General features: G+C 33.7%; 1 protein-coding gene across 4 annotated transcripts in view; it reads right to left on the reverse strand.

The window, feature by feature from the left end:
* The window catches only part of LOC135688331 (tRNA pseudouridine(38/39) synthase), a 31,723-nt gene that overhangs the window by 18,346 nt on the left and 508 nt on the right, over positions 1-12,869 (reverse strand). For 3 of the 4 annotated variants that reach the window (XM_089113901.1, XM_065205147.2, XM_065205149.2), the window contains exons 2-6: positions 7,169-7,299; positions 3,798-3,891; positions 3,237-3,344; positions 1,184-1,223; positions 115-211 (exon numbers count right to left, since the gene is read on the reverse strand). In XM_089113901.1, coding sequence (XP_088970027.1) covers positions 115-211; positions 1,184-1,223; positions 3,237-3,344; positions 3,798-3,891; positions 7,169-7,299 — 470 coding nt within the window. The remainder of the gene's footprint in view (positions 1-114; positions 212-1,183; positions 1,224-3,236; positions 3,345-3,797; positions 3,892-7,168; positions 7,300-12,869) is intronic. The other variant, XM_065205148.2, reaches the window with a different exon arrangement.

A 12,869-nucleotide genomic window follows, 5' to 3' on the forward strand; every position in this document is an offset into this window, starting at 1 on the left:
GATTCAGGAATCAGAAAATTCAAGTGCAGTTTTGTTAAAAATTAGTTATACGAAGCTTGCAACATAAAACAAACTTAATGAGAGTTATAGATAAAAAAGTAGATATTCTCTAACCTCGCATCAAAATCTTCAGATACTGGCGCCCAAGCCAAAGCCCTGATGTCTTGTGGTAGAACCTGGTTGAGATTCTTAACGTAATGCATTCTGGAGGCTGTGATATTAATGAAAGGTAACATGCATATAAAATGAAAACAGACAACAAGAGATACGGCAGTGCTACTGGTTTACATCTGTATATTTCATCAGGGATGTATAGAGGTGTAACAGATATTCGGGAATGGCAAAAACAATTAAAGAGTGAACAATTTTTTAAAATGGCTTTGAAAAAAAAAAAATATTTTAAAGCATATCTATGGCTTTTTCGTCTGACACTCCTCAGAGTATAAAACGTCAGAATAAGGTTCCAACAGAAATATATCTTCAATTTTGTCTTTCGGATCCTTATTCTGATGTTTTATACTTTAAGGAGTGTCAGGTGAATAAGCTTAAGCATGCTGCTAAATGTTTGTTTTTTCATGCTGCTAAATAACGAGAATCACAAAATGAGCTAAAACAGTAGAACGAACCATAAAAGGCAATTTAAAAAGCTAAAAATTCCGAAAAGAGCATGGCACATCAACATTTCACCATTCCTTAGAAGAAGCATTGCTCGCTTCTCTTCAAACAAGTTTCTTGCTTTGATAAAGCTGGAAATTAGCTTCACAATCAGAAAATTTTTAGCAAACCTAAAATTAACTATTTCTGCCTGAAACATGGAATGCATTTTTGATAAGCAGTAAGCTAGGTGTGATGCAGTTACTCTAAGGTTTCACCAAGGATATTATTTGAAAAATCCGGAAATATATTAATGCAATTGTATTGATATTGCAGTATGTCTGAATTTGCTGCAGGATTAAACCTTGCTGCCTTATTGACCGTAAGTGCCAGAAATACAATTTGAACATTAAACGTTAGAGAGCCATACGACCTACATTTTCGTGGCAATATGGTCTTGAAAAACAATCGAAGAAAATTACACTTTACTTTTATCAACTTTGAGCTGCTTCGAAGACCCTGTCGGCTTCAATTTAATTATGGACATGTTGACAACAACTATGCAAATAAAATAACGTATAATGAAAACCTGTGTTACTTTTTTCGGCTCTGACATTTAATGAAATAACCTAGGGAGAAGAAGGTCAAGTTAAACGCCAAAAAACATTAGATAGGAAAAATTTCCCTGAATCGGATAGATCACTATACTCTAGCTACAGACCATTACCAATACTCTGAACACTATCTTTCTAAATTTTTGAAATGCCTTATGACATGAATTTACGGAATCAGAAATCCAGTGAAAGAAGTTGTAAACAAAGATTAAAAAGGATAGTATAAAGAACACTGGCATAGATTATTATCCAGCTCACAACTTTTCCCCTGTCCACAAAAGTCCGAAAAAGGTTAAAACAAAATCATCCGAAGACAGCTTACACTCAAATACCCTCACAAAGTTAATGTTAAAAACATCCTAACTCCGTTTAGGTTTATAGGTATAAACACTGCTTGTACCAGACGGTCCTAGCATCACCAGTGGCAGCTAACCTATAAGGAGTTACAAAATTGACACTTTTTTCTGGCGTTAATTGATGTGCTGAATAAAATAAGATGCAAAAACAGCTTTGAAAATTACACAAATGCGACTTTTAGACTACGGTACTTGTGGTACATAAAATGAAATGTAGGCCTAGTTTTAAAACTTCACTTCACTTTACAAAGGCTTTATTTATACCTAAGTACTGAGGTACTTATATCTAGGCCACTATTGGTTATCGCACTAAAACTTTAATTGTACAATTGAAATTCTGTTTTCTGGCTAAATCTGACATGCTCAGTTAGATATGGTATATGTCAAGTCTGTGAAACAAAGAAATCAACCATCTAAATACCCTTAAAATTTCTTTTTTGATTTAACTTGATACGCTAAATACTTTGAAAGACCTTCTTGTTTGCTTTTTGCAAGTTGAGCTGTGACTCGCTTGCCACATCTTTTTAGGGCAAGCTCCAACAAGAAAGACTCACAGTCTATGAAAATTGGAAAGGAATGCGAAAGAAATTGCTGAGCATCAACACATAAACTTTACAAGAGATTATGCATTGTTTTCTATATCAGGCATTTTCATTAAGGGGCAATACCTATATACAAAGGGACTATAGCGTATTACCCCTAAATAAGTATAATCAAATCAACTTTGTTCTGTTTGCAAATCCTCTATCTAATGAATTCTCTTCCCAATTATTAGGGGCTTCATCGTTTTCAGACCACCAAAATGCACGGTTAAGAGACAGTTCATAGATTTGAGATTTGTCAATGGACGCCAGAAAAAAATTTCAGTTTTATAACTTGCGAAGGTAAAAGGTTTTATTGCTATACTTAAAAGAGGATTGGGTACCAGAACCCCAGTCCAACAATAGCTTTTGGGGGCATTTGAGAAGCTTGATATGGATTTTATCTTATTCAGCATATCGGATTGTGTACTTGTACCATGCTATTATCATAACATGCATAAATCTACTGCTTTACGTCTGTACTATCATGAAACTTCAGAAAGCAAGTTGTTTGACAAAACAAAAAGTTTCAACAGCCATTACTTTTTGCTTAAAGGTCATATCACATTGCTCTTTTTATATACTTTGCTCAGTTTTGCAAGCCCTTTTTGATGGTATAATCAGATTAAAAAAAATTCAACAATGGTCAAATGTCAAAAAAGTCAAAATTTCAACAATTTGGGAAAATTTCACAACAACAATTAGGGCCACGCCCTAGCTTTGTGCACCACTCCCGACCAATTAGACTCTTGTTTCTGTTGTCAGCATGTCGAGTTTTATCAAAATTACCATTAAAACCTTGTGGCCTCCGACAATTTAAATCTTGGACGTCAGAGACCGGACTATAGTAACATGCGGCTCATTACGATACGTTTTTGGGAAAAACATTTGTTAACTTATTTACGTGGGCTTTTTCAATCAAGCTCTAAAATTCTTTCATTTCCAAAACTCTTTCAGAAAGATTATTCATATTTCTCATTAGCAACTTATAAAAAATCAACCTTCTACAAGTTTCATGAAAACGTCGAAACAGAACAAGGGACAACCATATGAAAAGAAGAAAATAATACATCATGTTACCAAGTACATACCTGTCCAAATGCACTCACTCCTTTGTCCGTCCGTCCACATCTCGAGTAGTCACAAGACTCTCTGCTCTCTATCAAGCATGTCTTTTTCAAAGCAGCAAAAAGTTCATGCTTTCATGAGGAAAGAAATAAATATTTGAAGAATAATTACAGCAAGTCAGTTTGTGGCTTTGCAAGATCTGCAAAATCTAATTGTTTTTGTTTACTCAAAATAGAGACAGAAATCGCAGGCAAAATAATGGTATGGCAATAGAGAGGAAATGGCAACGGAATGGTATCAAGTATTGCGGAGCATATTATAGATTGAAGGGGCCTAAAACATGCTAAAATACATGACTTTTGTATATTTCCACGCAGCTCCCCCCGCCCCCCCCTCCCACCTGTGGTTCCAGAAAAATATTTACAATGGACTGGCATTAGCAATTGAATGCCATTTGTATTGAAATAAATCAATAGGCAATGAAACAGTACTACTTATATCTAAAAAGCACTGATTAAATTCTTAAATTCTTGGATTCATATACGAGTCAAAATGATAAAATGAAAAAGTTTTCAGATAAATACCTCTATTGTATTCTCAGTATTATCTTGACACGCAAAACCCTGATAATCCCAACCAATGTATGCCACCTTCAATGCAATCTTGCGTTTAGTACAGCTAAAAGAAAAAGTATCTGCATTTATTTGGTGCTAGTGGTTAATTTAAAGTTAAGAAATACAATCAAAGAATATTTTTTTCATACATATTAAGATAAGATTTCTTTGAGTTACATTGAATTACTGAAACTTGAATTAAAATCAACTAAATTTAATTGAGATACCCTAGCAGACCTGCAGCCAAGGGGTGGCATACCGACTGTGTGCTACTATGTGAATTTCATCTCGAAAATCTTTTAATTGCTGTTTCCTTCATTTTCATTGAATTTTAATGCAGTATGAGTCAAAATAATATCGGCAGAAGGAAACCTATTTATTGGGTTTTTTACTTATTGTTCATGTAGGACATGAATTATGCTAACGTGGTTTTGTTTCCGTTTTGTGAATTTATAATTTTAATTTGTGGGTACTGTATAAAAATCTTGAATAATTTTTGAAGCATGTAGAAATTGTTGGGAGAAATAAAAATTGTTGGGTCGTGGTCAACTCTGGTTTCAAAATTTGACAGATTTTCGGAAAATTCTCAAACTTCAGCTGTGGGTAATTCTCAAACTTTTAGCAACATAAATTACTTGGACAAAAGTACTTACCGCAATTGCGAGGGACAATTCACTTTTGTAAAGAAAATACTATATTTCCACAAATCAAAATGATTTCACGGGATTTGCAGATTTCTACCATAGAATGATTTCAAGGGCCAAATTTGGTTTTGTAAATTGGTCAATACAGGGGTTATTCTAAGAAAAATTTACAGCACAACAAAATCAAGATGTGGTCATCATTTGTTAAGCTTTTTCACTTAACTGTTGAGAAAAAAGCCAAAAACAACGGTAGTATAAGAACCATTATCCTAAAAAAATAGTCTTTCTTTTGTCTTAAGTGCCCGACGGGTCCACTCTCATTGCAAGTGTAAGCGCCCTTGTTTTCAATATCCCCGAGAAAGGCGCTCAATATTGTCAAATATCTGAACAAAGAAAAAAGAAAAAAGGGTGTATCATATGGTAATCTTAATAAAGTTTTTAATTTCTCTTTGTTTGGCCTCATTTCAGCTATTTGATTTCAGGAAAAAGGGTATAAATTTTATTTGGTTTCAAAGAAAAAGGGATTCAAATTGGAATCAAATATCAGAGATAAGGTTCAGTTTTCTCGACCCTCAGACACGGGTGCTTACACTTGATAGTGTGAGATGACCCTCCGGGCTTCAGTGTTAGTATTGGCGTTGTAGATTTGAAATTTTGACAGGATATAGAGGCTGGTGTAGTTTTACCCAATAAGAATGAGAATACTCAAAAAGCAGTAAAACTCGACCAGAATAGCAGGGCACAACCCCCTAGAATCCATGCACATGAGTAGTAGGAAATTGAGAAACCCCATCAACCCTGTTAGACGAAAAAACAGGAAGCAAAGAGCACCAAAATACCTGTATCAGAGACATAATAAAGTGCATGATGGAATATGCTCGGATCTGGATTTTACGGAACTGGCATTATAGCATTAAGAAGTGGCCAATTCTACAGATGTCGTAATGAAAAATATGAAACTGGCATAAGTGTTTATCCTTATCTTATGCAAGCGTTGGCTAGGATGCTAGCTGCAGAGCCGCACTCGTGAGATGTTAGGTGGCTCATGAGTGCATGCATCTTTAGAAAACATACATGTGAAGTAGTATCATTATTATTTGTACCACACAAAATCTGTACTTACGTATGCATTTCAATTTGCAAGTGCTCGAAATATAGAGCTCTAGTCCCGAGAGAGGGGGGGGGGGGGGGGGGGAAGGAGAGGGTCTATGTTTTTGGAAAAAATTTCCGGGATATGTCTTACATAATAATTGCTTGAAATGTTATTGCTTGAAATGTGGAGCCCTTATCCTAGGGGGGGGGGGGGGGGGTGCTTTACCTTGGAGAAAGATTACGGGAATTTGCCTTACAAAATAATTTTTTTAACCCTGTCCTTGAAAAAATTTCTGTAGACATGAAATCTGTCCTGGAATCATAGCTTTTATTCCAAATTTGAGCTTTAAGAGAATTGCGCTATAGAGTGGACAACATATACATTTTCATGGAAAATCAGATCTGTCCCGGAAAAAGGGCATACCGCTGCTAGAAAGAAGACAGTCCTGTCCCAGAAATTTAAGCCAGAAATGGGACTGTTTTAGAAGGGCCATTCACGGTAGTCAGTGTACTACGTAAACTCCCTGGGCCCTCGTCCAAGTGTCATTTTTTTCTGTGATGGCTGGCCGATATCGGAAGAGAGGAGGCAAAAACTGAGAGAGAAAGAGAAACGTCAGCGTTGCATAAAGTGTTACCCTAGACAACCACAAGAAAAAGATAAAAAGCAGCCAAGATCAAAAGTAAAAATGTTTTAAGATTCATGACTTGCTAACTACTAACTATAATTCTTTTTTTGTGTTAAGTTTTTGTTTTGATTTGAAATTCTTAAAGTTTAATCAAACGATCCCTTTCATTTTACGAACAAGTTTCTAGAGGGTCCATTTTTATACAACGGTAAATTTTTGTGCATATCAACAGAATTGAGAAATTTTGTCCCTGATTTGAAAATTTATGCAGTTATGTTGCATAAGGTAAAACAAGGAAGAAGTCGATCAATACCATAGCTTTTCGCCAGTGGATTTTTATATTGAGAATAAAATTTTATCATAAAAATTTGCTCCAAAGAATGCAATTTCCGGCGAACTCGAAGCACTAAGATTATAAAAAATGTTGCCCTTCTGCGGTAACCATGGTAGCAATTTTATTCTATTTTGTCATAATCTACCGATCTATAACATTGCGAGATGTCAAGGACTTTCACAGTAGGTATAAAGAAACAGAGACAAGATAAAAAGTGCATTTTAAACATCTTTCCAGCTAAGGCAAAGGTTATGTTTTTGTCGCCCCCCCCCCCCCCCCTATGAAATGCATCTGTTTGATTAAAATAAATCAAAGAAATTTTTTCGGAAACTCTTTCTTTCTGGCCCCCTCTATAATTCGTTTGCCACGACGCCCCTCTTAATTGCTGTAGACAATTCTCAACACTTTTGCTTCTTTGTCTCAATAAACTCTCTCCACCAACAAATCCCGACAAAACACTCCGCTCTGAACTTCGCTCGCATTGGGCATGGGGAGTTTGCCACTTCACAGGCCTGGCTAGGGGCTTGTACCATATCCCTACTAGGCTTAATAAAGTAGAAAAATCACAGCTAGATATTTCTTCTTTCCATATTAGAATCGTTTTACAAAAATATAAGCCAGATAAAGGCCCAATGTTATTCTTACCTAGCAAAGTCAAAAGGTCTTTGATTTCTCTTCTTGTAGTCTGATGTTGTGTCTTTCCTTTGCAAATTCTTTATTTGTGCTCTTAGAGTCCTATTTGATTCAGCCAATTGTTTAATTTTTAACACCAGATCCTTAAAAAAAATAGTGCAATACAAGCACAAAACTTTTCAACATAAAAAAATCTGCAATATTGAAAACTAGATAGCGCATAGCTATGTGCTATAAATTATTTTTTCCCCAAGAACATTGCTTATAAATTTTCTTTGCTAACTTAATGTTCTCAATAATGACCAAAACCAATGCAACAGATTAAACATCTGTTACAAAAGCAGATGGTGAAAAGAGTTGTCTGGCATGCTTTAAAAATGTTTTCAGCTAGCTACAATCTTAGATAGGTGATGAAGAGATGTAGTGACTTTTTTATGACAAAATTTCTTAAAACGTGTACAATAATTTCTTATAAGAGCAGTTTGTCGATTAACAAGATGCTGACAGAAAATCGAAATAAATGAGAGTTAAAAAATAATTAGTAGAAACTGGGAATTTTTTTCAAATGCCCTTTTGATGAAGCCCTTGTCCTTTTGGTTGTTCCGGCAATCATGGCCCTGTTCATCTATGATCTACTTCTTCCATCTACCCCCACTACCACCTTACAAAGACTTTCCATCTTCAGATATGCTAACACTTTGCATAAATTTCAGATACTTTTAAATAAGAAAATTCATTATTTAATGAAATAGATATCATTTTCGTGACTTTACTGAAATTGACTTTAGCTACTTAGACAATGCATCTGATACAAATGTGAACTATAATAAATTCTTACATGACATAACCTCTCTCATAACAAAACCTGACCTATCAAATATTTTCAAAAAAGAGAATTAAAATTCAAAGCAAAACCATGAATAAACAGTTGGATTCAGAAAATGATTAAATTTAGAGATGAATTTTAAGGAAATTGAAAAAGAACTTTTCAGAAAATAATGTTAACATCTATGAAAACTTAGGAACACTGTAAGTGTAGCCAACAAATAAAAAAGATCTCTAATTAAATAGTTTCTAAACAATTTTAAAGACAAAATTATGGTCTTCGATCAAGTCAATTTCTCAACAGCTCAAACAAGAAAATTATTCAAAATATCTTAGAATTATAATTGATGAAAAATTAAATTGGAAACAACACATAAAACAAGTAAACATAAAAATATCAAAAGGTATTGGAGTTCTTTATAAATTAAGACAATTTGTTCCCAAAAATACTCTAAGAACACTATACAACTCATTTATTCCATCCCATGCTCTTTATGGTATACTGAATTGGGGATGTGCCAACAAATCAAACTTAGAACCATTCAAACGTAACTTACGTAAAGCAGTAAGAATAATTAACTTTGATTCGTATACCACCCCATCTTTCATCTTTAAACAGTTAAAAATCTTAAACTTTAACAAACTTCACAAACTTGAAACAGCAAAATTTATGTTTCAAATAAATAAAGACAATAATTACGCAAATCTAGGACAAGAATTTATAAAAACAAAAACCTCCAGCCATATAATATAAGACAGTCCTCTAGTCTTGGTTTCTCCCTACGAAAAATTTCCACCAATCTTAAGAGAAATTTTCTGACGTTTTATGACATTAAACTTGGGAATTAATTGCCATTAGCCACTTGAAAAATGCCAATAATAAAATATTATTCTAGAATTGACTAAGCAATACATACCTCTTAGAAAACATAACCTAATTGAGCTTGATAAGTAAATTAGTACGTATTAAAACCCTTTACTTAAGTTTTATTATTTTTACCTTTATTCTTTATTTGTGTTCTTCTTTTGTTTTTGTTTAATCAGCCTTTGCTGATTGCTACTGTTAAATTTTCAAACCGAAATCAAATTGTAAAATTGTCAACTCGCGTCAACTGGGCACATGACTTCTATAGCTCCTTCTTGAGTTTTTTCATGTGTCCATCGGCTGTTTTAACTTTATTTATGTTGTTTTACTTTAGCTATTTTGTAGTTATCAATTATTGTAGTTAACAACTATCAACAACTTTATATAGTAAGACAAAACCTGTAATCAACTAATCTGCTGAAAAAAAAATTTGAGTTTGAGTTTGCAAAAGAGCTCTGTAATTTCTAGAATCAACAGATTTAAAGATAAAAATGATAATCATATTCAATTAAAATATCTAGCATATTCAATAATTTTTTGTTAATGCTGCAAATGATATATTCCATTCCGAAAATTACAAAATCACCAAAAGAATATCTTATTAATAAAGATCCCAATTCAATCTCTCTTTCACCAATCACATAAACTGAAGTAAATTAAATAATTATTATCTTGATCCATTAAAATCCATTGGTCTTTGTAGTATCCCAACAAAGTTACTGAACATTTTAGGATTGAAAATATTTGAAAATGGCTTTGAAAAACCAAACATTCCACTGTCGCCACATTACTGAGAAAGATGAGGATATCGTAATTCATTGATTTTAAGAAACTTTTTAAGCTGCTAGCAAAGTTTTTGTGATCATTTGTGTCACATTTTCATGATAACAAAAATTGCATAGGGGCATTTTTTAAACCTTTGAATTATTAAACATTTTAACATTTGAATTATTAGTAAGCAACCCCTCTCTAATAACTCCCCTCTGTTTTAAGCCCCCTCTCTAGGACTGAAATAATAAACAAGCTCCCCAGGGGCTTAATAGAGCTTTTAAAGTATTTTTTCTTACCCATTTTTAGAAAAATCTGTGGAAAATTTGATGCATAAAAACTCTACTCTTCCTTGAAAGATCACAGAAATTATATATTCTCAAAAATTTGGTTTTCAAGAAAATCACTAGAGAATGATCATTGTATGATGAGCTGATCAGTATGACTGAAAGAAATCAGTTCCGTGGTCGATATCTTCCTAGCTAAACTAAACACTATAGTAAACTCTCAAGTTCCTAATTGTAGGAAGACAGGGGTAAATTCCATTATTCAGAAATTTTGCATTTACCCATTTCCATTTATTAACACCCCCCCCCTTTTAATTATGTATATTTCATGCATAATAAACATAATTTGGTTCCAATCTAAACATAATTTCGGGAAATCTAAGCATTTCAATCTATTATGAACCCCCAATTTAGGGTTTTTAAAAAAAATGCCAGCCCCTCTTCTATTAGACCCCCCCCCAACAATTAAGAGCTTCACAGTAGAAGGAAATGCTTTAAGATGGTTTAACATATATTTTTCTGATAAAAGTCAGATGTTACAACAAATGGGAATGACTGAGATGTAATGAAAATCACACCTTGAGTCCAACAGGGGTCAGTACTCGGCCACCTGTTTTTACTGCTATATAGCAATGAGTTACCCAAATGTTTCAAGCAAGCTGAAATTTTTTAACAATTTTTTACACAATTTTTTAACAATTGAAATTGAAAAATGGTTGGATGCAAACAAACTTATATTATCTTTCACTTTCCCGCTATGTAAAACTCTCCCATTTTTTATGATACTGCAGTGAAAATTTGTAAAAAACATATAACTTGATCTAAGTGCCTAAAAATTTTAGGACTTCTTCTTGATGAAAGTTTTAGCTGAAAGTATCATCTGTCCAAGCTGTCTAAGAAGCTAGTTAGAACATGTGGTTATTTCGTTAAAAGAAGATGTCTCCTTTCCACTGCAGCATTTATAACTGTTTATAGCTCATTATCTATGTCATTGTTGTAACATGGTTTTGTAATCTGGGGCCAAAAATTTACTTCATATATTAAACAAATACATAAATTGCAGAAAAAAGTTTTAGGAGCTATCTCACATGAACATTTTACATCTCAAACTCTTTACATTTTCAAAACTTTAAACTTTTCAGACTGCAGTATATTGTTTAAAATAACTAAATTTTGTATATGAATCATCTAATGAATTGAATCCTTCTTGCTTTCACAATTTCTTGTCTTTGACTCGTGTGTACATCAACACAATACACGATCTATTTTGATGTATTCTTTACCCATAAAATTAGTCTCAGTTACACTTGGAAGTCCATTTGCTTTCAGGGGGCAGAAATAATCTTTCAACAGAAAAAGAATAATCTTTCAAAAGAAAAAATAAATTCTCAATTTAAACTTTGACTGGAATGAAATGACTGGAATTTTCCTTCATTCTCCATTAACTTACTGAACTCAGTTCTTGGTTGGACTTTAAAGAACCTCATGGATTTCAAATCAGATAATTTCAAATCAACAAAAAAAGCTTATTTTGAGGTTAGGTCCTTTTCATGGCAGGGTGAGGACATAGAGCTTACAAATTTGTAGCAGGCGAGGAAGATTTACATAAAAGAACCCAACAATAGTTACTAGGGGTGAAAACAACAAGAATCACCTTGCAACATACCACCTCTGAACAACGATCCTCAAACACCATCTCAATTCTCAAGATCGCACACTAAATCTAAATGGTCTTTGCACAAGTAGATACCAGGGGCGTACCAAGGTAGGAGGTGTTTTTGAGGAACTTGCCGATAATGTTGGGTTAGTGGTAAATGTCCAGATTAGGCAATATCCAGATGAAACAATAAGAAATGCCAGGAAGAAAAAGCTGAGAGATTACGTCCCAACAGGGCTTGAAAAAAGATTTTTCTTCCTTGCAGCAAAATAAAAAATTCAAGATTTCCTACAAAGCTTCAGCAAAGTTTCCAGCCACTGAAAGTGATATTTTAAATTGTTTGATATATTTTCGAACAGCATTTATTTTTCTTCTTCTGCATTAGATGATCAAGGAGAATGTGATTAAGTATACTCATAGTTTGTTTTTAAGGTTAAATTTAGTAGATCTGGAAATCAAAAATAACTTTGATTCAATTTCATATCAGTACTAAAGGATTTGAAGGTCTGATATTTTAATGTTAATATTTTTTTTTACACACCAAATTTGGGAGGATGGTGTTAGCAGCTAAAGAATATCAGATGATTTTTTTATATCAGGCAAATTCACAGTAAAACAGAGAAAGGCCTGCCTTAAATGGTATTAGAACCATATTTTGAAGAAAGTTTATGGGTATTGTCCAGGATCTTCCATGGGTCAAGGGTGATGTTGTGGTTATTTGGGTGCATTTTTTGGACCCTAGAATGTCTTTTTTGCAGTTTTTTGTCGCCAACCATGGTGGCGGCCTTCAAGAAACTTCCAAATAGTTTTACCACTTCTTTTTATCCCTAACCTTTGTCAATAATGACATCCTTAATTATCATTGTTGTGCAGTTTGATGATACAGTACCCCTGGGTACTAGACTCACTCTTATTTTATATAGGGTGAGTCTGGTACCCAGGGAAACGATACAGGTGCTAAAACGATACTCAAACATACTGTTAGGTTTTACAAGGAATAACATACTCATTTTGAAAATTCTCTTTCATGTCCTGTCAGTGATTGACTACCCCCTCTCCCCTCATTTGAAGGTATTTCGGTACAGCCACAGATAAATAGATATAGATCAGTGTGCTTCTGAACTCTTGTATTTAACTGCATATTTCCAAAACTTTGAAGGAACATATTAAGAAAGCATAATAAGGGGCGCCATTTTGCCCCTTTGCCTCCCCCGCCAGGTTAGCAAAACTTCAAATATTTTTTGATGCCATTTTGATTTGGTTGTTGCAATACTTTTGTCCAGTTAGTGGTAGTGTATTCAATTAAAAGTA

Source organism: Rhopilema esculentum, chromosome 19 (genome assembly GCF_057945365.1).
Source record: "Rhopilema esculentum isolate cy_ngs chromosome 19, ASM5794536v1, whole genome shotgun sequence".
NCBI lineage: Eukaryota > Metazoa > Cnidaria > Scyphozoa > Rhizostomeae > Rhizostomatidae > Rhopilema > Rhopilema esculentum.